This window comes from Mauremys reevesii, unplaced genomic scaffold, assembly GCF_016161935.1.
Source record: "Mauremys reevesii isolate NIE-2019 unplaced genomic scaffold, ASM1616193v1 Contig22, whole genome shotgun sequence".
NCBI lineage: Eukaryota > Metazoa > Chordata > Testudines > Geoemydidae > Mauremys > Mauremys reevesii.
The window spans coordinates 153858-178335 of NW_024100832.1; the positions used below are offsets into that span (position 1 = coordinate 153858).

The following is a 24478-nucleotide window of genomic DNA, read 5'->3' on the forward strand; positions in this document are numbered from 1 at the left end:
TGAGAATCCAGGCAGGAGGCGTTGCTGTGGGAACAGCCTCAGTCGCACCCCACGAGCCAGCTGGGCCAGTGCGTTCGGGTCCCTTTGCGCCCCCCTGTGTTCGGGTGGCACAAGGGGGGCAGAAAGCAGCCAGGTTGGGCCAGCTGAGAATCCCCGGGCACGGGGGAGCTCTCGCCTTGTGCACCTGGCTCCCGTGGCACCTTGGCCACTGTGATGGGCCAGGTGCCCCAGCGCCCCCTCGCGGCAGGGGCGGGCTGGGGCCTAGCACTGCACCACTCGCTTGTCCTCCGGCCTGCCTCTGGTAGCCGGCGTATCACGGCCTAGTGGCCCGAGTCTATGGACACCCCCTCCGGGGTAGAGTAGCACGGCCTAGTGGCCGGAGTCCGTAACCGCCCCCTCTCGGGGCGGGGTAGCGCGGCCTAGCGGCCGGAGTCCGCAAGCGCCCCCTTCGGGGCGAGGTAGCACGGCCTAGCGGCCGGAGTCCATACACACCCCTTCGGGGTGGGGTAGCGCGGCCTAGCGGCCGGAGTCCATACACACCCCTTCGGGGTGGGGTAGCGCCTAGCGCCGGAGTTCATACACCACCTTCGGGCGGGGAGCGCCCAGCGGCCGAGTTCATACACCCCTTCGGGCGGGGTAGCGCCCAGCGGCCGAGTCCATAAGCGCCTTCGGGCGGGGGAGCGCCCTAGCGGCCGAGTCCATAAGCGCCCCCCTCTTTGGGGCGGGGTAGTGTGGCCTGGCGGCCGGAGTCCATAAGCGCCCCCTTCGGGCGGTAGCGCGCCTAGAGGCCGGAGTCCATAAATCCCCTCGGGTGGGGTATCACGGGTGGGGTAGGGGACTCGGGCCCGCCTCTCCTCCGAGTCCCGACCCAGGGCCCTGGTTGTGGCAAGCTCTCCTTGCCACCCGCTCGGCGGGGATCCGCCCGCAACACGCCGAGCGGTACTGCAGCTTTAAGGCTGTCAGTTTCTAAAGTCCCCTGGGTCACTTCCTACCCCGTCTAGTCGGACGTTGGCGTTGTGGGAGCGGTTCCCCCGTAGGTCCCCTCCGGCCGGCGTCCCTCTCCGGGGTCTCCGGTATGGCCTCTGCCCGGCTGACGTCCCGGTCCAGGCTCCCTGGCTCTCCTCCCGCAGGAGCTGACGGTCTGCGTCCTTCTCCCCCGGTGGTCAGCCCAGACTGAGCAGACCTGCAGGCTTTTATACTGGTCTGCCAGTTGGAGCATGCCCAGCAGAACTTCCTGGGCGTGGCTTCCTCTGCTAGTAGAGAAGGGTTAACCCCTGCTGTACCAGTGCGGGGCTGCCCTGCCCCGTCACACACCCTCCCCCTTAAGACAGCCGCCGGGGCCGGCCGACCCTGGACTCCTGCCTCCCCTTCCTCCTCCCCGATGCGGGAGAAGAAGTCCGCGTTCCCATGAGCCCTGCCTGGCCGATGTGACACACGGAAGGCGTAGGGTTGGAGGGACAGGTACCACCGCATGATCCGGTTATTTGTCTCCTTCATACTATTAATCCATCGGAGGGGCGCGTGATCAGTCACCAAGGAAAAGGGGTTCCCCAATAGGTAGTACCGTAGTGCCTCAACCGCCCACTTTACTGCCAGGGCCTCGCGTTCTATGGTGGAGTACCGGGTTTCGCGGGGGAACAGCTTGCGGCTGAGGTACAAGACCGGGTGTTCTTCGTCCCCTACCTCCTGTGACAGTACGGCCCCCAGTCCCACCTCCGAGGCGTCTGTCTGTAGGATAAAGGGTTTTGAAAAATCCGGTTGGACTAGTACCGGCTCCCGGGTTAATTGTTCTTTCAGGGCGCGAAAGGCCTTTTCGCAGCCCTCCGTCCAACGTACTTTCGGGGGTTGTGAACTGCGTGTCAATTCCGTTAGCGGGGCCGCGAGTGTGGCGAAGTTAGGCACAAACCGCCGATAGTACCCGGCCAGCCCCAAGAACTGTCGGACTTGCCGCTTGGTTGTGGGCGTGGGGTACGTCCTCAACGCTTCCACCTTATCTACGAGGACGGATCTGACCCGACCTACCGTAGCCCAGGTAAGTCACCTCCTTCTGGCCCAGGTGACATTTCGCAGGGTTCGCGGTGAGGCCGCCCAATGCCTGCAGAACTTCAGTCAGGTGTTGTAGATGTTCCTCCCAAGTGTTACTGTAGATGACAATGTCATCGGCGTACGCCGCGCGTATTCGTTGTGGGCGTTCAGCACCTGGTTCATGAGTCGCTGGAAGGTCGCCGCGCCCGTGCAATCCGAACGGCATCATCGTAAACTGGTAGAGTCCGAACGCGAGGAAATGCTGTCTTTTCTCGTGAGGCCGTGTCAACGGATCTGCCAATATCCCTTCACAAGTCCAGGGTGGAGATGAACTCGGCTTTTCCTAGCCGCTCTAGCAGCTCGTCCACCCGGGCATGGGATAGGCATCAAACCGTGAAATTGCATTTACCTTGCGGAAGTCGATGCAAAACCTGACTGTTCCGTCTGGCTTGGGGACCAATACTATGGGACTCCTCCATTCACTCCGCGACTCTTCCACCACCCCTAAGGCTAACATCAGCCCGAGTTCCTCCTTCACTGTCTCCCACATCTTCCTGGGGAGCGGGCGGTGTGTGTCCCGCACTTTGTGTCCTGGAATGGTAGCGATGTGGTGGTTTGCTAACGTGGTTCGCCCGGGTCGCGTTGACAAAACCACGGGGAACGCCGCCACCAGTCGTTCTACCTGGTCCCGCTGGGCTGGGGTAAGCTCGCGGCCTATGTCTGCCGTCCCGGCTGCCTCGGGCTCTCCCACCAGCGGCCCCAATTCTGGTTCTGGCGGGTATGGGGCTATCAGCAGGCCCTCTCGGTCCCTCCAGGCCTTAAGGAGGTTCACGTGGTAGATCTGGGTATCCCTCCTCCGCCCGGACAACCGTACCTCATAATCGACCGGCCCCATCCGCCTGACCACTTCAAAGGGGCCCTGCCACTTGGCTAGCAGCTTGGACTCTGAGGAAGGAAGTAGCAAGAGGACCCGATCCCCTGGCTCGAAAGTTCGTACCTTGGCCCCCTTGTTATACTGAGCCTCCTGAGTCTGCTGAGCTCTTACCAGATTTTCGCGGGCCAAGGCCCCTAGCTCCCGGAGACGTTCCCGCAGCTGGAGGATATACTGCACCGATCCCCGAACACGGGTCTCCTGCTCTTCCCAGGTTTCCCTTAGGAGATCAAGGATACCCTAGGCTTCCTCCCGTAGAGGAGTTCAAAGGGGAGAACCCCGTGGACGCCTGGGGTACCTCGCACCGCGAAGAGGAGTGCGGGGAGTAGTCTATCCCAGTGTCGGGGGTCGTCTTCTACAAACTTCCTCAGCATGGCCTTCAAAGTGCCGTTGAATCGCTCGACCAAGCCATCCGTCTGGGGATGGTAGACGGAGGTCTTTAGTGCCCGGATGTTCAGCAGCCTACACAGCTCTGCCATCAACCTAGAGGTAACGTTCGTCCCTTGATCCGTTAATATCTCCCTCGGGATACCTACCCGAGCGAAGATTTGTAATAGTTCGTTAGCAATGACCGGTGCCGTGGTGGACCTTAGTGGCACCGCTTCGGGATAGCGTATGGCATAATCGACCACCACCATGATGTACTTATGACCCGTGCCGCTCTTTTCCAGGGGTCCCACGAGATCTAGGCCTATCCGGTCAAAGGGCGTCCCCACCACGGGCAAGGGTACGAGGGGGCCTTTGGTACACCTTTGGGCCGGCTCTCTGGCATTCTGGGCAGGAGGCGCAATAGTCTCGCACTCTGCATGGATGCCCGGCCAAAAGAACCTCTGGGCCACCCTTTGTAGCGTCTTCTCTCTGCCTAGGTGTCCGGCCCACGGCACCGAGTGTGCCAGACGGAGCAAGTCCCGACGGAACTGCCGTGGGACCAATAGCTGGCGTAGTTCTTCTTTTGTCTGGGGTTCGGGCACCACCCGATAGAGTAAGTCCCGATGGATCTCAAATCGGGGCCCTTGTGGCTGGCGGTGGGGCGGTCGTCCTCCCTGGTGGACTAGTCGCCTGTTCCCAAGCCCGGCTGAGAGTGGTATCCCCTCGTTGCTCCTCGAGGAAGTCGGTGTCCACATCTAGCCAGCCCGGGCCCTCTGTTGCCAGAGCTTCGGTAGGGCCTTGGCTCCTTACCCCTCTCCCGGAGCTCCCCGAGGGTCCCTCTAGGGGGTCCTCTGCCGTTGGCTGGCCTAGAAATCCCGGCCGCCTAGCCCGTTCCCCAGTTCTCCTGCCTGGCGGCGTAGCCCTTCCTCAAGAGGCTTGTGCAACCCGGCCAGTCACGCCCTAGGACCACGGGTACGCCAATTTGGGAGCCACCCCACTAGACACCGCGCCGGTGTTGGGCCGCCCAGCTGTACCCAGACAGTGGGGTAAGGCTTCACATCCCCATGGATGCACTGTAGCTGGATGGGGCCCGGCAGGGCCGGTGAGCTTGATCAGCCCTCCCGAATAACCGTCTGGCTACACCCGAGTCCACTAAGGCCCAGGCAGACGTCCCATCCACCTTCACCGGCAGAACAATTTTCCCCGGCTCCCAAGCCCGGGCCCGGTGACCCGCCGTCAACACTTGCCCATAATTGCAATCCATGTACGGGCACTCCCTCCTGAAGTGCCCTACCTGACCGCACTCGTAGCAGCGGTCCCGTCTCCCTTCTTCGGTGGGGTTGTGGCGGGGGCTGCCAGGCCTTGCGGGGGCCTCCTCCGAGCGTCGTGGGATATCGTCCCGGGGTGTTGCCCTAGGGCCCCGGGTCACTGGTATTACGGGGGGCTGGGGAAGCCGACGAGGGTCCCCCCCGTCCCCCTTACGTGGGCCCTGGGCCTGTCCTGGGCTCCGTCTGCTGGGCTCACCCCCCCTGGGGTTGGCCTTCACGTCCCCATCTGCCGCCTGGTAGTCCTCCATCAGGGAAATCGCGTCCGCGAGGGTCTTGGGGCGGTGTCGCTGTACCCATTCCTTCCCTCCCGGGGGCAGGGCCTGAAGGAACTGTTCTAAGGCTACCATCTCAGCCACCTGAGCGCCCGTCCGCCCTTCCGGTTCCAGCCACCGCCAACAGAGGTCCCGGATTCGCTGGGCCACGGCCCGCGGCCGGGCCCCGGGCGTGTATCGTTCCCGGCGGAGTCGCTGGCGGTAGGTCTCAGGGCTGACGCCAACTTCGTCTAAGATGGCGGCCTTAACCTTCGGGTAGTCTAGTGCATCCTGGGAGCCTAAGTTCCGGTACGCCGCTTGGGCTGGGCCCGTCAGGTAGGGTGCCAGTATCGTGGCCCAATGAGCGAGGGGCCACTGCATGGCGGTCGCGACCCTTTCAAAGGTCACGAGGAAGGCCTCGGGATCATCCCCCGGCCCCATCTTAGTTAGGCGCACGGGTAATTTCCCGGGACCCTCGTCGGGGTTGCCCCCGATGGCCCCGAGAGGCGTACCCGGTGCCGGTCCGATTAGCGCCGCCATCTGTTGAACCAGCCGCTCCTGGTTCGTCTGTTGCTGGGCCGTCAGTTCCCGGACCAACTGCTGCTGCTGTTCCTGTTGCTGGACGGCTTGTGCCTGCTGTTGGGCCGCCAGCTGCTGGAGCAGCTGCGCTTGCTGCTGCTGCTGTTGTGCCATCTGCTGCTGCTGATTCTCCAGCAGCCACTGCAGAAGTTTCTCAGGGTCCATCTTGGGCCCTGTGGCCTTATCTCAGGCCCGTTCACGTCCCTGGTCAGGTGCCAATTGTGATGGGCCAGGTGCCCCAGCGCCCCCTCGCGGCAGGGGCGGGCTGGGGCCTAGCACTGCACCACTCGCTTGTCCTCCGGCCTGCCTCTGGTAGCCGGCGTATCACGGCCTAGTGGCCCGAGTCTATGGACACCCCCTCCGGGGTAGAGTGGCACGGCCTAGTGGCCGAGTCCGTAACCGCCCCTCTCGGGCGGGTAGCGCCTAGCGGCCGGAGTCCGCAAGCGCCCCTTCGGGCGAGGTAGCACGCCTAGCGCCGAGTTCACACACCCCTTCGGGTGGGGTAGCGCGCGCCTAGCGCCGGAGTTCATACACACCTTCGGGTGGGGAGCGCCCAGCGGCCGGAGTTCATACACCTTCGGGCGGGGTAGCGCCTAGCGGCCGGAGTCATACACACCCCTTCGGGCGGGGTAGCGCCCAGCGGCCGAGTTCATAAGCGCCTTCGGGCGGGGGAGCGCGAGCGCCTAGCGCCGAGTCCATAAGCGCCCCCTCTTGGGGCGGGTAGTGTGGCCTGGCGGCCGGAGTCCATAAGCGCCTTCGGGCGGGTAGCGCGCCTAGAGGCCGGAGTTCATAAATCCCCTCGGGGTGGGGTATCACGGGGTGGGGTAGGGGGACTCGGGCCCGCCCTCTCCTCCGAGTCCCGACCCAGGGCCCTGGTTGTGGCAAGCTCTCCTTGCCACCCGCTCGGCGGGGATCCGCCCGCAACACGCCGAGCGGTACTGCAGCTTTAAGGCTGTCAGTTTCTAAAGTCCCCTGGGTCACTTCCTACCCCGTCTAGTCGGACGTTGGCGTTGTGGGAGCGGTTCCCCCGTAGGTCCCCTCCGGCCGGCGTCCCTCTCCGGGGTCTCCGGTATGGCCTCTGCCCGGCTGACGTCCCGGTTCAGGCTCCCTGGCTCTCCTCCCGCAGGAGCTGACGGTCTGCGTCCTTCTCCCCCGGTGGTCCGCCCAGACTGAGCAGACCTGCAGGCTTTTATACTGGTCTGCCAGTTGGAGCATGCCCAGCAGAACTTCCTGGGCGTGGCTTCCTCTGCTAGTAGAGAAGGGTTAACCCCTGCTGTACCAGTGCGGGGCTGCCCTGCCCCGTCACAGCCACCCAAACCTGTACAGGGGCCTCGGCCAAAGGGCCTGGTGCTCCAGCTCTCCCCACTCTGCCCTGAGTGCCGTGAGCCCTCCACACCTCTGCCCGTCCCCCGGGCTGGGGATCTGGGGCGTGTGGATGCCAGGTTAAGCAGGGCTGGACAGTGACTGTGTCCGTCCCCAGAGCAGGCCCAGCATGTATGGTGACCACACCAGCGCCCCCAACAGGCCCTTCCGTTCTGGGGTGGCTCCAGTGGGGATCTGGGTCGCACGCTCTGCCTGTTGGTAACTGGACGGTCTGACCAATGGGCTCCAACGACATCTGATAACATCACTTGGCCAGGTCCCTTGTGACCAGTCCACCCCGTTCCCAGCTAATTGGCTGCTCCGATGTCATTGAGACACGAGATCACAGAGAGTGGAGAGCAACCACGTGCGTGCACCGAGTGTGGGAAAAGCTCCCGTATGAGCATCTCCCCATTGCCTGCTGAGAGTCCCAGCAGGACGGACTCTGGGTCTGCAGCAGGGAATCAAACCTGGGCCCCTCTGTTCTGAAGCAGAACAGGTCGCTCAGCCGTTCTGGTTTGACGGTAGGAATATCGAAGGTGTTACCGACTTGGAAACAGCCCAGGAATTTAACTCTTGGCACTGGAAGGACTCAGAGGGCGTAGTTCTGCGCTGCCCTGTGCAGTCTTTTCCCCCCGTGGAAAGTGGGTGCAGAACGCTTCCAGATCAGCTTGCTGCAGGGCCAGCGTCACTGAGCAGAGGGTGCAAGGCAGGGGGGACACAGGCCCTGAGCTGCACTCATGGACGGTTCTCCAGTGAGGACAGCTAGGTTGGGATTTTCAGAACAGCCTTTGGGAATTAGGTGCCTAAATTCCATTCAGAGTCAATGGGAGCTGGACACCAGGCTCCCTTTAGGTGCCTTCAGAAAATCCCAGCCAGGGGCTTGGAGCTTAACTCGTCTCTAGAACGTTAGGTTTGGATTGAGATAAATCCTTGCTGCTGCTGGTTCTAGTCCATGTTCCTGCCTGCTCAAGGGAGGTGGAAACATACACAGCGAAATGTCAAAATAAGCTGGGGGTTGGGGGGTAAATTACTTTCAAAATGCTGCGTTTGGCTGCCTGTCTTCTCTGACTTCCCCAGCTCAGCCTGTTACCAGCCCTGTGTGGGCTTCTCCTTTTCTGCCTTGGCTCACATGTCACGGTATTTATTGTGCATCACAGATCTGGGCTGCTGAGATTTTTCTTTAGTTCCAATTGAGAGGCGAACTGACACTCTGACACCCCAAATACACTGGGGTTTCCTTTTCAGGAGGGGCCAGGGGAAGAGAATCCCCTTCCCATGATTTCCAGGGTCAAAGGGCTGCTGTAAACCCGTCTGCTCCAGAAACATGTAAAGAGCAGCTTGGTAGAAATGGGGTTTTTCTAAAGTCTGTAAATAAAATTGTACAAGTGAATTCTGTGGGCCTTGGCTCCTTTCTGTCCTCCTGTGGCAGAGGGGAGAAGAGTGGTTTGGTCTCTAAATAACGGAGGGGGGAGTGTACAGTTTGCTGCAGCTATTCAGACAAACTCCAGCCCTGCCATATGAGGGTGGAACCCCTCTGAATTCTGTGGCCCACGGTCTGTGGACATCTGAAACAGGTATCGATGGCCCCTATTAGTGCCAGGACAGGAGTGGGAACTGGATCCACTTTGCACCCACAAAAATGGAGGTTGGGTGGGTTGAGGCCTTCTTGTAACTGGAACCCTAGCCAAGAGAAGGGGCTGTGCCCGCCAAAAGCATCTGTGAGTCTGGGTGCAGCACCCAGGAGGAAACGCGGGAATGTAGGAGCAAAGGGCAGAGGTTGTGATCGTCTGTCCAGGAGGATGTGATCATGGTAGCCTACAGGTCAGTTTGATTTGCATGAGCCTGAGCTGGGCTTCTCCTTTTTAACGACTGCCAGGCCCCAGGCGGCCAAGGAGGGGAGCACTTCCAAGGAGAACCTATTTTTCTACCCTGCGGTGGTTACTTGCTCCTGTTCGTGTGCGGTAACACGCTCCGGAGTGGGCGGCTGGATCTCAGCCCAGCCTTTTCTAGATGCCGTGTTTCAGAGGGCAGGAAACGGACACCACCTTTAGCCTGCTACGTCACAGTGCAGCGCTGTCGGGGTGTGGCTCAGCAGTGTGTCTAGCACGGAGCAGTGTGTTTTGTGTTGTCACTGCATTGCTACGCAGCATCACAATCTGGGCTCTTGCAGGCAGCTGGGAAAACCATGTCCACAAGTGAGCTAGGCACTTCCCAGGTGTCTGCCTCCCAGGAGCTTACAGTGGGGGACGTGGTAGACAAGGGAGGCTCTAACATACAGTGAATATGTAAGTAAATAAGGAAGCGTTATTACTCCTTCCCACAACACAAGAACTAGGGGTCATCAAATGAAATGAACAGGCAGCAGGATTAAAACAAAACGAAGTATTTTTTCACCCAGCGCACAGTCAACCTGTGGAACTCCTTGCCTGAGGATGTTGTGAAGGCCCAGACTAGAACAGTTCAAAAAAGAACTAGAGACATTCATGGAGGATGGGTCTATCAATGGCTATTAGCCAGGCTGGGCAGGGATGGAGCCCCACACTCTGGGTGCCCCAAACCTCTGAGTGCCAGAAGCTGGGAGTGGCTGACAGAGGAGGGATCCTCGCTAATTGCCCTGGTCTGTTCAGTCCCTCTGAGGCAGCTGGCCCAGCCCCAGTCGGACCTGGCACCACGGCCCCAGGGCTGAGCCGGTGGGGCGCCGGGTTCCCAGCTCGCTGTGCCGAAGAGGCAGCGTGAGCCCAGGCGCGGGGCTGCCCCGCAGGAATTTCCCCTTCCAGCCCCGGGGGCTTCTGCTGCAGCCCCGTGGGGGCCGCACCAGGGGCCTGAACCCAGCGGCTCCCAGCCCCGATCCCCGCTGCGGGGTTTGTCACACCGAGACCGAGCCGCGCTCAGGGCGGAGACTGGTCCCGCACAGGCCGGCTCCCGCCTCCCGGCCCCGCCTGCCGCCGCCCCGCTCCGCCCCGCAGCCAGGCCGCGGCTCCCTCCCCCCTCCCGGCTGCGCTCGCTCTGCTCCGCCCGGCAGCGGGGCCGGCCCGTGGCGAGGCGGCGCCGGGACCCTGCCCAGCCCGGAGCGGGAGCGGAGCTCGGCCGGGCCGGGCCCGCTGGAGAAGCCCCGCCCGCCTCCCCGGGGGGGCCATGGCCGAGCGGGCCGCTGCCCAGGTGAGGGCCCGGCGGGCGGGGGAGCCTCGGGCCCCGGGAGCTTCTCCCGCCCCGCCCGGCCTGGGCCCCGGGAGCCGGGCCGCGGGGGCGCGGGGCTGCCCGGCCGGGCGGGGGCTGAGCCCCGGAGCGGGGCTGATCCCGGCCCGTTTCTCCTCCCGGGGTTTGCCGCCCGCTGCGGTCCCCTCCGGGTTGGCGGGGACATGAGCTCGGCGGCCGGGGCAGGAGCGTGGGGACCCGGCCCGTGTCCGAGCGGAGGCCGCGGCCCAGCGCCGCTCGGGTGTCACGGGTGCGGTGCCAGCGGGCCCGGCCCGTGCGGGCCACAGAGCGGCCCCGGGACGGCTGAACACCGACCCGCCCGCTCACCGCCGGCTGTCGGGGGCTCCTCGGGGCCGGCCAGGCCAGCGGGGCGCTCAGGGCTCTTACGGGCCACCAAGGCGTCTCTCCCGGGCCGGCTCTGCCCGGCTCCCGCGTGGCACCGCGGGCGGGTTGTGCCCGCGGGAGTTGGAAGGTGGGTTCTGAACAGGGCGGCGCTAGCGATTTCGCTGCCCCAAGCAGGGCGGCTCGGGGGCGCTCTGCCGGTCGCCGTCCCGCGGCCCGGGGACCTCCCGCAGACGTGTCTGCAGATGGTCCGCTGGTCCCGCGGCTCCGGTGGAGCATCCGCAGACCGGCGGACCCTCCTCAGGCACGCCTGCGGGAGGTCCGCCGGAGCCGCCCGCCGCCCTCCCGGCGACTGGCAGAGCGCCCCCCCCTGCGGCATGCCATCCCAAGCATGCGCTTGGCGTGCTGGGGTCTGGAGCCGGCCCTGGTTCTGACTCTGCCTGGACCCTGGTTGCTGCCAAGGCCGGGATCTAAAAATGCGGCCATCCACTTAATAGAACTGCAGGTAACAAATGGGGCCATAATAACCCTCTTGAGTCTTGTAGTCAGGCCCCGCCCTGTGTCGTGCTAGATTTCACGGGCTAAGGTCTGCGATCCCACCTGAAGCCTATGATGAAAATATCAGGAGATCTGTGCCTGCCACACCGGGAGTGCGAGCAAACTTTGAAACCTGGGAAGTGCTCAGCAGCATGGAGCGTGGGAGCAGCTCTGTATTGTGCCTAGGGTGACCAGATAGAAAGTGTGAAAAATCGGGACAGGTGGTGGTGGGGTAACAGGTGCCTATGTAAGAAAAAGCCCTGAATATCAGGACTGTCCCTATAAAATTGGGACATCTGGTCACCATAATTTTGCCTCTGCAGCTAGATCCTGGTTCTATCTCTGGCTCAGTTTTCACTTGCTGTCCTTGCAAACAGGTTGTGGAACCAGACTCGGAGCAACAGGGTGTGATGCCTTTCCAACCCCTTGCCGTCCCGGAACAAAGTGTGAGAGAAACTCAGCTGGGCACAGCAGCGATTTCCCTGGCTGTAATGACTTCAATCCAAGCCCTGGAGAGGAAGGTGGAAGCTCACACCACACGGTGGCTGAACCTGGAGGGGAGAACAGGGATGACTGAGAAGAAACTAATAGACTGTGAGAGGACAGTGGTGGAGTTTGGGAACCAGCTGGAGAGTAAGTGGGCCGTGCTGGAGACTCTGATCCAGGAGAATAATCTGCTGCAGAGGAGGCTGGAGAACGTGGAGAACCTGCTGAAGAACAGGAACTTCTGGATCCTGAGACTCCCCCCAGGCACTAAAGGGCTGGTCCCCCAGGTAACTGTGTCCCAGCTCGTGCCGAGGGATGCGAGCAGAATATAACATAGAATGATCAGATGGTCTTGTTCATCCACCATGCTGTGAAATCTTGGGACCACTTGGGGATGCCCCATGAGCCGCGTCACTATAGTTGCAAATTGTGATGTATGTGGCCCCAGCACGTACACAATGAGGTTTGTCAGCAGCCTGCAGAGGGATGAAGGTTTAAGCAACAGCAGTGCAGGGGTCCCCTGGAGGCGGGGAGGTCCTGAAGTCCTTTTAAGGTACAGGGACGGAAGTAAGGCTGCCTTGCCTTGTCCAGAGAGCTAGTGACTGGCTGTGGTGACAGTGGGGCTGGGGGTTGTTTGTGCTCCTTGTCTCATAACTAATAACAGATGTAAGGAGCTGTTAACAGGATGGTACAAAAGCAGGAGGCGCTGAGCATGCAATGCGTGTGATTTCAGGTGCCGGTGACATTCAATGACGTCTCAGTGTATTTCAACGAGCAGGAGTGGGGGAGCTTAGAGGAATGGCAGAAGGAGCTTTACAAGAACGTGATGAAGGGGAATTATGAGACTTTGATCTCGCTGGGTAAGGATCCGTTTTCCCTCCTTCGTTAGAAGCGGTAAGTTGTGCGCAGTTCGTGGGCTGGAATCCAGCTCGGAGTTATCCTCCACTTACGTTGCATTTTGCTAGGTCAGCACTTGTAGAAGATTTTCTGAAAGTTCAACTCTGTGCATCCTCCCATAGGAACAGAGAGTGAAAGTTACCCAGTGGTGGCTTGAGCTCTCCATGTCCTCTGCTTTCTCCCACTGGATAATAATTGCATTTATCTGCTCCGGCCCGAGTCGTCTTTACAGAAATCTGATGATGTCCACTTCTGACTTCTCTTGGTTCTTATCCATGCTCCGTCACTGTAGGTAGCACCCACGTGCCTCATCCTCACAAACCCCCGTAAGGCAGGGCAGTAGTGTAACCTTTTTAGGGATGGGGAATTGAGGCCCAGAGAGATTAAGAGCCACATTTTCGAATGCTCAGCCCCCACCACCGGGGCCAGATTTTCAAAAGAGCCGTGCTCCCGCCATTCTGTGCTCGTTGGAAAACCTGCAATTCTTTGTAATGTCGTGTTCCCTGCTCTCATTCTTTTCTTTGAAATAGATTATGCCATTTCCAAGCCTGACATCTTAGCCCGGATTGAACAAGGGGAAGAGCCATGTATCCGGGATCAGCAGGACTCAGAGAGAGTAGAAATCCCTGTGGAGCCTTGCACAGGTGAGTGCTGCTGCTTCTTCAGTTAGCGTCCTTCTGGGTGCTCCACTGTAGGTGTGTCTGGGCCTCTGATTGGAGACTCTCAGTAGCAGTGTCTGTTCGGCCTGCACATGCGGCCTCTCCCCCTCGTGGGCTGTCTCGAGGTCATCCAGTGCTGTGCAGGCGAACCGCCCGCTGCTCCTCAGTCGCCCTTGGCCCGGGAACGGAACAAGTTGTTTTCAGTTTTTAGTTCTTAGCATTTCCATTAGCGTTTGTAGTGCCTAGAGAGCCCCTTTCCCGAGGGTGCTCGATCCCCGCTCCGCCCCAGACCATGCCCCCACTCCACCCCTGCCCCTAGGCCATGCCCCACCCTGCCTTTTCCATTCCACCCCCTGCCTCGCTCCACCTTTTCCTGCCCCCGCTCCTCCCCCTGCTCACCGCTGAACAGCTGATCCTCGGCGGACAGGAGGTGCTGGGGGGTGGGGAAGGAGCTGATGGTGGTGACTGCCAGGGGGTGCTGAGCACCCACTATTTTTTTCCGTGGGTGCTCCAGCCCCAGAGCACCCATAAAGTTGGTGCCTAAGTAGGGGCATGACCGTTTCCCGCCCTGTTTTAAAAGGCGCCTCTCCTGCAGGGAGGCAATGCCAGGGATGGATGGACACTCTTGTTGTGTCCCGCGTCTCTCGGAGAGGCACGTATTCCGCAGAAGTGCAGCTTCTGCCAGCAGCTGAAGACTAGATTCCAAAAGAACCAGCAACAAAACTTGAAACTCCTCCCCATGGAGGGTGCTGACCCTGGTCCCGAATCCACTCCAGGATGAAGGTCGTCTCCAGAGCCTTCAATCTCCAGAGAGGGAGAATTGCAGAGAAAGTCGGCTGGCTGCCTCTAAAGTCTCTAGAGAAAAGGGCTGCAAGCCCTCAAACCAAGCTCTTGACCAGCCAAAGGGGATCCCTGGTGTGTTCGGTCACTTTGGCACCAGTGACTGCAAGGAGTGGCACCAAGAGCTCCATATGCCTGGGGACCCACGTAATGCCTGGGGACCCATGGGACCCAGGCTGGGGAACGGGCACCACTGTCGGTACTGTCTCTACAAAATTGGTGCCAACAAAAAGATCCTTGGCATGGAGCACTTCAAAGCAGCTCCTGTCGGAATGAGCCGTACATAAAAGGCCGTCGGTACCAAGTCAGCATCAACAACAGTCCCTGACAGCATCGACCACAGTCATATCACCGGAGTTCTGCTTCTCTGGCTCCTCCACAACCATAAGGTCCCGAGAGACCCCACTACTTGGTATCCAGGCTCCAGCACCGAGCCCATCTCGGTCCCCAGAACCACCATCGGCACCGGGGTGTTCACCTCCAGCGCCCATATCAGCCCCACCCGACTCCGGGGGGAGTCAGACAGTGACCAGGAGGATCGCTTGTCTCTGGTCTTACGTCACAACCCTCTGTTTTAGCATCTGAGACCTACACAGCTGCATCCACGCTGAGATCCCCAATCTTCCTGGTATGGTCACCCGTGGGCAGTGCCACCCATGCCCTTCCCCTTCAGTGGCCTTGCCGGGATCCACGGGCAGCCTACAGACCCCACACCTCTCGGGGATCTAGAATCTCCCACAGAGAGTCCACCAGACGATCCCCTCTGGACTCTGTATCCAGAGCCCCAGAGGTTTGGGAAGAAACTTTCAAGCAACAGGAGGCCAGACTAGAGGTGAAAACCACTCCACCGATGAACATCTCCTCCTCACCTGATGAGCTGGTGATGCCCCCTCCTCCATCATTAGCTGATGATTTTAAGCTTTTCCAAGAGGGTGGCCGGGGCTCTGCAAACTCCCTTCAAGGAAGTGAAAGACTCACACCCCAAATTGCTGGACGTACTGCATACCTCTTCCTCTTCCAGAATTGCCCTCCCAGTCAATGAGGTGCTTTTAGACCCTGCCAAGGCCATCTGGCAGACGCACCTCTATTGCATCAACCTGCAAGAGGGCAGACAAAAAATGTTTCGTGCCCCCCAAGGAGGCCGATTAGGCAGATTAGATTAGACCTGTTTGCCTACACAGCAGCCAAGGACTGGAACGCTTAAAGGGGACCGTGTTTGGCTTCTTGTTAACCAGTGTGGTGCTACAAAAGCTCGTTTGATATTGGTTTGGTGACTCTATTATAGAATAAACCACCAGTTCTGGAGGAGTGCGGGCCCCGTTTCTTGCAGTCTGCCCTGAGTGTGGCATTCTTAGAGTGGCCTATCCGGGCAGAGCTTCCAAACGTGGCTCCCACATCTTCCTCCCTCCCTTTGATCCTAGATTCTGTTCTAGGTCTCAGGTCTGGTCTCTCTGTCAGCTCGCAGTTAAATACATCTAGTGGGCATAGCAACTTTTCACCATCAGGTGGACGGACACTCAGTATTCGCCCATCCAGCAACAGGCAGATTCCTCACAAGCGTGAGAAACCTCTTCCCACAGGTCGGATCACCCACTCCAACATGGGACCTCAGCTTGGTTCTGAAAACTAACTAGAACACCCTTTGAACCCATGGCCACTTGCTCCGTCCTACACCGGTCCGTGAAGACAGCATTCCTTGTGGCCATTACCCAAGCACGGCAGATGTGGAAATAGCAGTGTTGTTGGCACAGCCGCTGTTCACGGTCTTCGTTAAGGACAGAGTCACCCTGAGGCCACATCCCACGCTGCTATCCAAGGTAACCTTGTCCTTTCATATGAACCAACTAATTCACTTCCCCGCCTGTTTTCCAAAACCACACTGTGACTACAGAGAGGCAAGACTGCATATGCTGGCTGTTAGGAGAGCCCTAGCATTTTATTTGGTCAGGACTAAGGACTTTAGGAAGTCTCCTAAACTCTTCCTTTCATTCGCAGAAAGATCCCGAGGCACCACAATATCAGCTCAAAGACTCTCGAGATGGGTCTCCGGTTGCACTAACCGCTGCTACCATGTGCGTAACCTGCTGCCCCGTCAGGAAGCCGCAGGCACGCCACAAGAGCCGTTTCTACCTTGGTCGCGTTTCTTAAAGACATCCTCATCTCAGAAATCTGCAGGGCAGCAACCTGGGCCTCTGCCCATGCTTTCACGGAACACTACGCGATTACTCGGGACTCTTCGGTTCCTCAGCACCATCGCCAGTAACAGACTCCACCCCGAAGCCCCAGCCCGCCATGGGGGATACCGCTGGGAAGTCACTGCGGTGGAGCACCCATAGGGACGCTACTCAAAGAAGAAGAGGACGTTACTCACCTTGTGCAGTAACGATGGTTTTTTGAGATGCCTCCAGGCAGGCCACGAGGGAGGGAGAGCGCATGTGCAGGCCGAACAAACGCTGCTACCTAGGTTCTCTGATTAGAGGCGAAGTGACTGCGAGTAGTCAGTGAGCCTCAGGCTGAGAACCCAGGTTCTTAGTCTCAGGGATTGAGGTCTGTCACACGGTGACGTTGTGTGGATGGGATTGGATTTTCACTGCGGTGTGATGACCTAGTGAAAATGACACTTGTGCTTTTCACTAGGCTGTGACACCACCCATAACTGACAAAGTATATCCCCCCCGTGAGTAACTAGTGACTTGCTTTCCAAACCCGTCTTCCCATGGAGCTCAAAGTGCTTTGCTAACATTAGTGAGGATGAAATCCCCGCGCCCTGCGTGGATGGCCAGCACAAACCCAAGGTGCTGCTTTTAAATCGGTGGCTCTCTGTAAAACGACGTAATTCTCTTTCTCAGGGCCGGAATCCCCCAGGTTGACAAGTGACGCTCTGTCAAAGATCAAACAGGAGGAGGAGCCACATGTGCAGGATCAAGGTGCCTTGCAGGAAAGTAAAATCCCAACAGACCCACCACACTGCAGCCCAGGTGAGTAACAGACTAACCCAGCCAGAAACGGCAAGAGCAGTAAATCCTGTCTTGACGAGTGCCTGCTTGCTGTATGTAAGCCAGTGGTAACCAGCACTTGTCATCTCTTCACGGCAGATGTTCCTCATGGCTTCCTACCAGTCCTAACCAACTGCAGGCAGTTAATCCCTCCCATCACCCGTCCTTCCTCCGAGTGTTCGGAGGAGTCAGTGAAGCAGAGCCGGTCTCCTCCTCTTCCCTCTGACGAAGGTATTTGGAGCAACCAGCGTTTGTGTTTTGTTGTAACTCTTAAGCCACCTCATTAGGTGCCTTGGCCCCCGGCAGCACTAAGCTGCTTAGGTGACGGCGTGATGTTCCCAGGCCTGTCTCTCTGCCTGAAGATTTCAGGACGGGCCTTTATGTGACGCAGATGGTCCCAAGGGGTAGAGAAATGACTGTAAATCCCTTTGCCCACCAGAAAGGGTTGTGAAGAGTAAGAAATGCCATGGCGTGTGCGATCACTGGCTGTTTCTGCTTCAGAGAAGGAACAGCTGGTATCTTCGGTGGCACCTTAAGTGCATCTGAAGAAGTGGGTTTTTATGCCCAAATAAAACTGTTATTCTTCTTCGAGTGATTGCTCCTATGCATTCCATGTAGGTGTGCGCGCCGCGCGTGCACGGCTCTCCGGAACATTTTTACCCTAGCAACTCCGGCGGGCTGGCTGGCGCCCCCTGGAGTGGCGCCGTCATGGCGCCCCTTATATACCTCAGCCGGCCCGTCCGCTCCTCAGTTCCTTCTTCCCGCCCGTGACGGCCAGTTGGAACAGTGGAGTGCTCCCTTACCTCCACAACCCTAGTGTTTCTCCATAGTTCTAGTGTAGATAGTGTTAGTCGTTAGTTAAGTTCTTCTTATAGTTGTATATATATATAGTGTATAGTGTATAATAGTTAGGGAATTAGAGGGTTACCCCTCTTCTTCCGCCCCGGTGCGGGCTTATGCCCGGAGCACCGGGTTTCAAGCCCTGTGCGGCTTGCCAGCGGCCTATGCCGGTTAGCGACCCGCACGACTCTTGCCTCCGCTGCCTCGGAGAGTCGCATCGGCCAGATAAGTGCTCTATTTGCATAGCCTTTAAGCCTTGTACGAGGAAAGAGAGAGACTCTAGGCTGAAGCACTTACTGATGGAGTCTGCGCTCCAACCTCCGGCGCCAGCTCCAGCGGCACCGCAAACCGCCTCGACGAGCAGCGCTCTGGCTGCACCGAGCCGCTCCGGCACCGAGCCGGCACCAAAGACCCGGCACCGCTCTCTCTCCCTGGGGAGGAAGCACAAGGCACCGAAGACGGCCACCGCGAAACAGCAGCGGAAGCCGTTAGCCCAGCCGCCTCCGACGAAAACGGTGCAGGCTGAGGCAGTGCACGCGAAGTGCACCGCGCCGTTGACTCCGGCGCCGCATGGCCCGTCGAGTCCGGCTCCGCCCAGCTCCCCGGTGCCCACCGAGGAGGAGCTGAGGATCCCGTCGACGCCGGAGGCGTTCGCGACGGCGAGAGAGCTGATCGAGGCGACGGCCCCGTCATATCAGCCGCCGGCACCACCGGTGAGGACATTCAAGTCTCTCGGCAAGCCAGCGATGGTGCGCCCTCCATCCCCGGGCGACCGTGGCGACCGCGGCTCCAGAATCCGGACTCGATCCCGGTCCATCTCCCGGAGACGGTCACCGAGGCACCGCTCCCCATCCCGCCGGAGATTGCCATCGCGACGCCGCCAGCGTCCCGCACGGTCGCAGTCCCGCACCGCTCTCCATCGCGGGCCGGTCGTACCCGGCGGCGCTCAGGTCCCGGTCACGAAGTCACCGGCACCGCAGCAGGTCCGCGTCCAGGCATCGCGGACGTCGGGACTCGCGCAGCCGTTCAAGGCGCCGCAGATCTCGCTCGAGGTCCGGTTCCCGGCACCGCCGGTCGAGCTCCCGGCGTCGCCGGTCGAGCTCCCGCCGCCGCCGCTCCCCTTCTCGGCACCGGAGATCCAGCTCCCGACGCCGCAGATCTGGCTCCCGGCACCGGAGATCCGGCTCCCGGCACCATGCGCAGCACAGGTCCCGCTCGCCACTGGACCCCCGAGACGCCCGGCACCGACCCCCGGCACCGGAGGGTCGTCTCACGCCGGCGCTGGACGCCCGCCCAGGCACCGCCACGGCTCCACCCTGGCCCTCAAGGGAACCCTCCGTAGCCTCACCCCAAGGCAGTGCGGTGGATTTCAGAGCCGGTTCCATTCCACCGGATCATGGACCCCAGTATTGGGGACATTGGGTACCCTGGGCGCAATATGAACAGGGGCCTCCCCTGCCACCCAGGCAGCCGGGCTCGGCACCGTCGGTACCGGTGGCCACCGTCAGTAGAGCCCCCCCGTCTCCACCGACGCAAGCCGCCGCCCACGACCCATCTTTGGGCCAGGACTCGCTGCCACCAGATCGCCAGGTGGGGGAGCACCAACAGGAGGAGGTGCTGCCGGGCCACTCCTCGTCGTCCTCTCCAGATGAGGCGGTAGCAGGGGCCTCGCCATCAGGGCCCCCGCCCCTTGACCTCAGGGCACACCAGGACCTTCTCAGAAGGGTGGCAAAGGCCATTAATTTGCCCATAGAGGAGGTGCAAGAAGTCGAGGACCCGATTACGGACGTTGTGGGAGACGACGCCCCTGTCAGAGTGGCGCTCCCATTTATTCGTACTATTCAGAAGAACAGTGCCACTATCTGGCAGTCGCCTTCCTCCGTTGCCCCCACGGCGCGAGGCGTCGAAAGGAAGTATTCCGTCCCGCCCCAGGGATACGAATACTTATATGTACACCCCACCCCGGACTCGCTGGTGGTCCAGTCGGTCAATGACCGCGAACGGCACGGACAACCTGCCGCTGCGCCGAAGTCGAAAGACGCCCGGCGCATGGACTTATTAGGGCGTAAAATCTATTCGGCGGGAGGTCTCCAACTCCGCATCGCCAACCAGATGGCCCTGTTATCTCGATATACTTTTAATATCTTGGGGTGCCTTGCAAAATTCACGGAGCTAACCCCTCAGGACTCCCGCCCCGAATTCTCAGCGCTGCTGGAGGAGGGCAAGTTAGCCGCCAGAACCCTGATCAAAGCGGCCGTGGACGCAGCAGACTCAGGGGCTCGTACGGTAGCATCCGGGGTGACGATGTGCCGCATTGCGTGGCTACAGTCTTCCACCCTCCCACCTGAGGTCCAGTACACCCTCCAGGACCTCCCTTTTGACGCGCAGGGACTGTTTTCTGAGAAAACAGATGCCAGAATTCAGTCCCTAAAGGATGGGAGGGTTGCGATACGGACGCTAGGTATGCACACGCCGGCCACGCAGAGACGGTCATTCCGTCAGCAGCCCTACCGACCCTTCAACCAGGCCAGGGCTCGGCCGTTTAACAACCGCCGGACTGCCCCCTTCCGCCGTAGACCGTCGGGGGGGCGGCGCAACCAGGCACAGAGCTCGTCTAAGGCCCCGCAAGCTCAGAAGCCGGCCTTTTGATGGGACGCCCGAGGACGGCCCATCACTCTCCCCCCAGGATCCATCCCTTTTGTTTTCCGGTCGCCTTTCCCGCTTCCTTCCAGTGTGGTCGGCTATAACATCGGACAGCTGGGTCCTCAGCACCGTCCAGCACGGCTACCGCCTACAGTTTATTTCGCCCCCCCCCTCCCACCCACCTTCCCCGTCCCTCTTCAGGGACCCCTCTCACGAGCAAGTCCTCTTACAGGAGGTCCAGTCTCTGTTGAGCGTGGGTGCTATCGAGGAGGTGCCTCCCTGCAGACGGGGCAGGGGATTCTACTCCAGATATTTTCTCATCCCCAAGGCGAAAGGAGGTCTTCGTCCCATCTTAGACCTCCGGGAGCTGAACAGATACCTCTGCAAGCTCAAGTTTCGGATGGTAACCTTGGGGACCATTATCCCTTCCTTGGATCCGGGAGACTGGTTTGCCGCCCTCGACATGAAGGATGCTTACTTTCATGTGGCAATTTACCCCCCCCACAGACGCTTCCTGCGCTTCACGGTCAACAAGACCCACTACCAGTTTGCGGTGTTACCCTTTGGCCTCTCCACTGCCCCGAGGGTGTTCACCAAGTGCATGGCGGTCGTAGCCGCAGCTCTCCGTCGTCGCAGAATCCACGTGTACCCATATCTCGACGACTGGCTGATCCGTGGCCGCTCTCAGGCGCTGGTGTCAGCTCAGGTCTCAGAGATTCTGCACCTGTTCCGGTCTCTCGGCCTCCTAGTCAATACCGAGAAGTCCCAATTGCTTCCGGCACAGCGCTTGGAGTTCATAGGAGCGGTCCTCGATGCCAACCTCGCCAGGGCCTGCCTCCCGTGTTCTCGACACGAGACGATGGTCTCGCTCATTCGCGCCTTACAAGCCTTCCCGTCTACGACGGTGCGGTCCTGCCTCCGCTTGCTGGGGCACATGGCCGCGTGCACCTTTGTGACCGCGCACGCGAGGCTGAGGCTCCGGCCGTTCCAGATGTGGCTGACGTCGGTGTACCGCCCTCACCGCGACCCTATAGATATGGTGGTCACGGTCTCGGACCCCACTCTCCAGACGCTCACCTGGTGGCTGCATCCGGAGGTGGTCTGCGCAGGGGTTCCGTTCCGCCCTCCTCGCCCGTCGGTCACCCTGACCACAGACGCTTCGGCGCTTGGATGGGGGGCTCACATGGGAGACCTGCACACTCAGGGCCTCTGGTCGGCCCAGGAGCTCTCCCTGCACATCAACGTCCGGGAGTTGAGAGCGATCCGCCTGGCTTGTCTCGCCTTTCTTGCTCACCTCCGGGACCGCTGCGTCGCGGTATACACGGACAACACGGCGGCCATGTTCTATTTGAACAAACAGGGCGGGGCCCGATCCTCCCCGCTGTGCAACGAGGCGATGCTCCTATGGGACCTGTGCGTAACCCACTCGATTCGCCTCGAAGCGTTCTTTCTACCAGGAGTGCAGAACACGCTGGCCGACTGTCTGAGCAGGTGCTTCGCCTCCCACGAGTGGTCCCTTCGCCCCGATGTGGCTCACACCATCTTCCAAAGGTGGGGATTTCCCCAAATAGACCTGTTTGCCTCCAGGACCAACCGGAAGTGCCACAGGTTCTGTTCGTACCAGGGTCGGGCTCCGGACTCCATCTCCGATGCGTTCCTCATGCCCTGGACGGGTCCCCTTCTATACGCGTTCCCTCCGTTCCCGCTAGTCCACCGAGTACTGCTCAAGCTGCGGAGGGACAAGGCCCGCGTCATACTCGTCGCTCCGGCCTGGCCGAGGCAGCACTGGTACACCCTGCTCCTCGAGCTCTCGATCCGGGATCCCATTCCCCTACCGTTATGGCCGGACCTCATCTCTCAGGACCTCGGCAGGCTTTGTCACCCGAACCTGCAGTCGCTGCATCTTACAGCCTGGTTCCTGAGTGGTTGACCGACGCAGAGAGGACCTGTTCCGCGGCGGTGCAGCAAGTTCTGCTAGAAAGCAGAAAACCCTCCACACGCTCTACCTACCTCGCGAAGTGGAAACGCTTTGCCCTTTGGTGCGATCAGCGAGGTCTTAACCCCTTCTCGACCCCTATCCAGACGGTCCTCGACTACCTCTGGTACCTGAAAGGCCAAGGTCTCGCGATCTCGTCCCTGAGGGTACACCTGGCGGCACTTTCGGCCTTTCGGCCCGCTGTCGATGGTCCCTCCGTGTTTTCCAACCCCATGGTTGCCCGCTTCCTCAAGGGGTTGGACCGCCTCTACCCGCACGTGCGTCCGCCTGCTCCAACGTGGGATCTGAACCTGGCTCTCACCCAGCTGAGGCGCCCGCCCTTCGAGCCCCTGGCCACGTGCTCTCTGCTCCATCTCACCTGGAAGACGGCCTTCCTCGTGGCAATCACATCCGCCAGACGAGTCTCCGAACTCCGCGCCCTGACGGCGGGTCCCCCATATACCGTCTTCCACGGGGACAAAGTGCAGCTTCGGCCTCATCCGGCCTTCCTCCCCAAGGTGGTGTCGGCCTTTCACCTTAATCAGGAGATCTTCCTCCCGGTCTTCTTTCCAAAGCCGCACGCCTCACCTCGTGAGCAGCAGCTCCACACCCTCGACGTCCATAGGGCCCTCGCCTTTTACATTGACCGAACTAAGTCCTTCCGGCGTTCCTCCCAGCTCTTTGTCGCGATTGCGGAGCGCATGAAAGGCGAGCCTGTCTCCTCCCAACGGATTTCATCCTGGGTGACATCCTGCATAAGGGCGTGCTACGAACTTGCTCGCGTCCCCCCGTGCCGACTCACCGCACACTCGACGAGGGCGCACGCCTCGTCAGCCGCCTTCCTGGCCCACGTCCCCATCCAGGACATTTGTAGAGCGGCCACCTGGTCTTCTGTCCACACCTTCGCTTCCCATTATGCGTTGGTACAGCAGTCCCGAGACGACGCAGCCTTCGGCTCTGCGGTGCTACACTCCGCCACGTCTCATTCCGACCCCACCGCCTAGGTAAGGCTTGGGAATCACCTACATGGAATGCATAGGAGCAATCACTCGAAGAAGAAAAGACGGTTACTCACCTGTAGTAACTGGTGTTCTTCGAGATGTGTTGGTCCTATCCATTCCAGACCCGCCCACCGGACCCACGGTCGGAAGAGCCGGCAAGAAGGCCCTGAGGAGCGGACGGGCCGGCTGAGGTATATAAGGGGCGCCATGACGGCGCCACTCCAGGGGGCGCCAGCCGGCCCGCTGGAGTTGCTAGGGTAAAAATGTTCCGGAGAGCCGTGCACGCGCGGCGCGCACACCTACATGGAATGGATAGGAGCAACACATCTCGAAGAACACCAGTTACTTCAGGTGAGTAACCGTCTTGTCTTTAAGGTGCCACCGGACTCCTCGTTCCTGTGGATACAGACTAACACGGTTACCCCCTGATACTGGTATGTTCATTATATTCCCCTCCCCCACCAGGTGCTCTAATCACACAGGGCTGAATGGAGTGCATTTGGTCCCGTTCCTCCCTTGTGTAACTCCAGTGATCGTGTCTGATGGTAGGGGGCTGGCTACTCTTTCAGCCTAGCTTTGAGGTTGTTCAGAACTAGAAACGACTGAAATCAGCTAAATAAAAACAGCCAGCTGCTATTCCAGCGCTGCACTCAAACGTGCCCATTGTTTCCTGTTTAGTTCTCTGGGGCAGCCGGGGCAGAGTCTGCCAGCAGCGTCGTTCCCTGTCTGTAATGAGAGAGTTTTGGAACGTGGCTCTTACAGTTCATGTGGGGTTGAAACTCATCACTTCAGGTCTCAGCCAGAGAGGAACTGTCAAGTGACTTTGTTAAATCACTGACCAGTCAAACCAGCCTCCATGTCCCACACTGTTAACGTCAGGCTATCCATGACGACACCTCAGAGAAGCATAACGGGATAACTCAAGGGTGACGCCAAAGCCTGTCTTCTGCGAGAGTCACCTGAGGCCGCTTTGGAAGGGGGTTACCCAACAGGAGAGTCTTTGGTGCGACTCACCCGGGGCAGTGACCCAGCGTGAGGCCTGTGCATCACTTAAAGCCCAGAGGTCAATTTTACTCTGCCCATAGTAGGTCATTTCCTAACCTCTGTAAACACTGAGGTGGGAGATGTCTGCCTCTTTCTGAACAGCCACGGCCTAGCATCATGCCAGCGTGCTGGCCTCAGACGGGACCCAGCCCCTGAGCTTAGGAATCAGGAAAGT

The 24478-nt window shown here is 60.0% G+C and overlaps 2 protein-coding genes across 6 annotated transcripts in view; both read left to right on the forward strand.

Annotated features, from left to right (window-relative positions):
- The window catches only part of LOC120393533 (zinc finger protein 777-like), an 88623-nt gene that overhangs the window by 48528 nt on the left and 15617 nt on the right, over positions 1–24478 (forward strand). Inside the window, exon 1 of one of the 3 annotated variants that reach the window (XM_039518141.1) lies at positions 9847–9890. The exons of 1 other annotated variant lie outside the window; for it this stretch is intronic. The gene's annotated coding sequence lies outside the window, so the exon portion shown is untranslated. Of the gene's footprint in view, positions 1–9846; positions 9891–24478 lie in introns of those variants that run through there. One more of the 3 variants, XM_039518142.1, reaches the window with a different exon arrangement.
- LOC120393532 (zinc finger protein 777-like) overlaps positions 1–24478 on the forward strand; it is a 41844-nt gene that overhangs the window by 15612 nt on the left and 1754 nt on the right. The window contains exons 2-7 of one of the 3 annotated variants that reach the window (XM_039518132.1): positions 9835–10007; positions 11313–11695; positions 12142–12268; positions 12836–12949; positions 16654–16782; positions 16900–17031. In XM_039518132.1, the coding sequence (XP_039374066.1) occupies positions 11333–11695; positions 12142–12268; positions 12836–12949; positions 16654–16782; positions 16900–17031 (865 nt within the window). In that variant the 5' untranslated portion in view covers positions 9835–10007; positions 11313–11332. Of the gene's footprint in view, positions 1–9043; positions 9134–9834; positions 10008–11299; positions 11696–12141; positions 12269–12835; positions 12950–16653; positions 16783–16899; positions 17032–24478 lie in introns of those variants that run through there. The other 2 variants (XM_039518130.1, XM_039518131.1) reach the window with 2 other exon arrangements.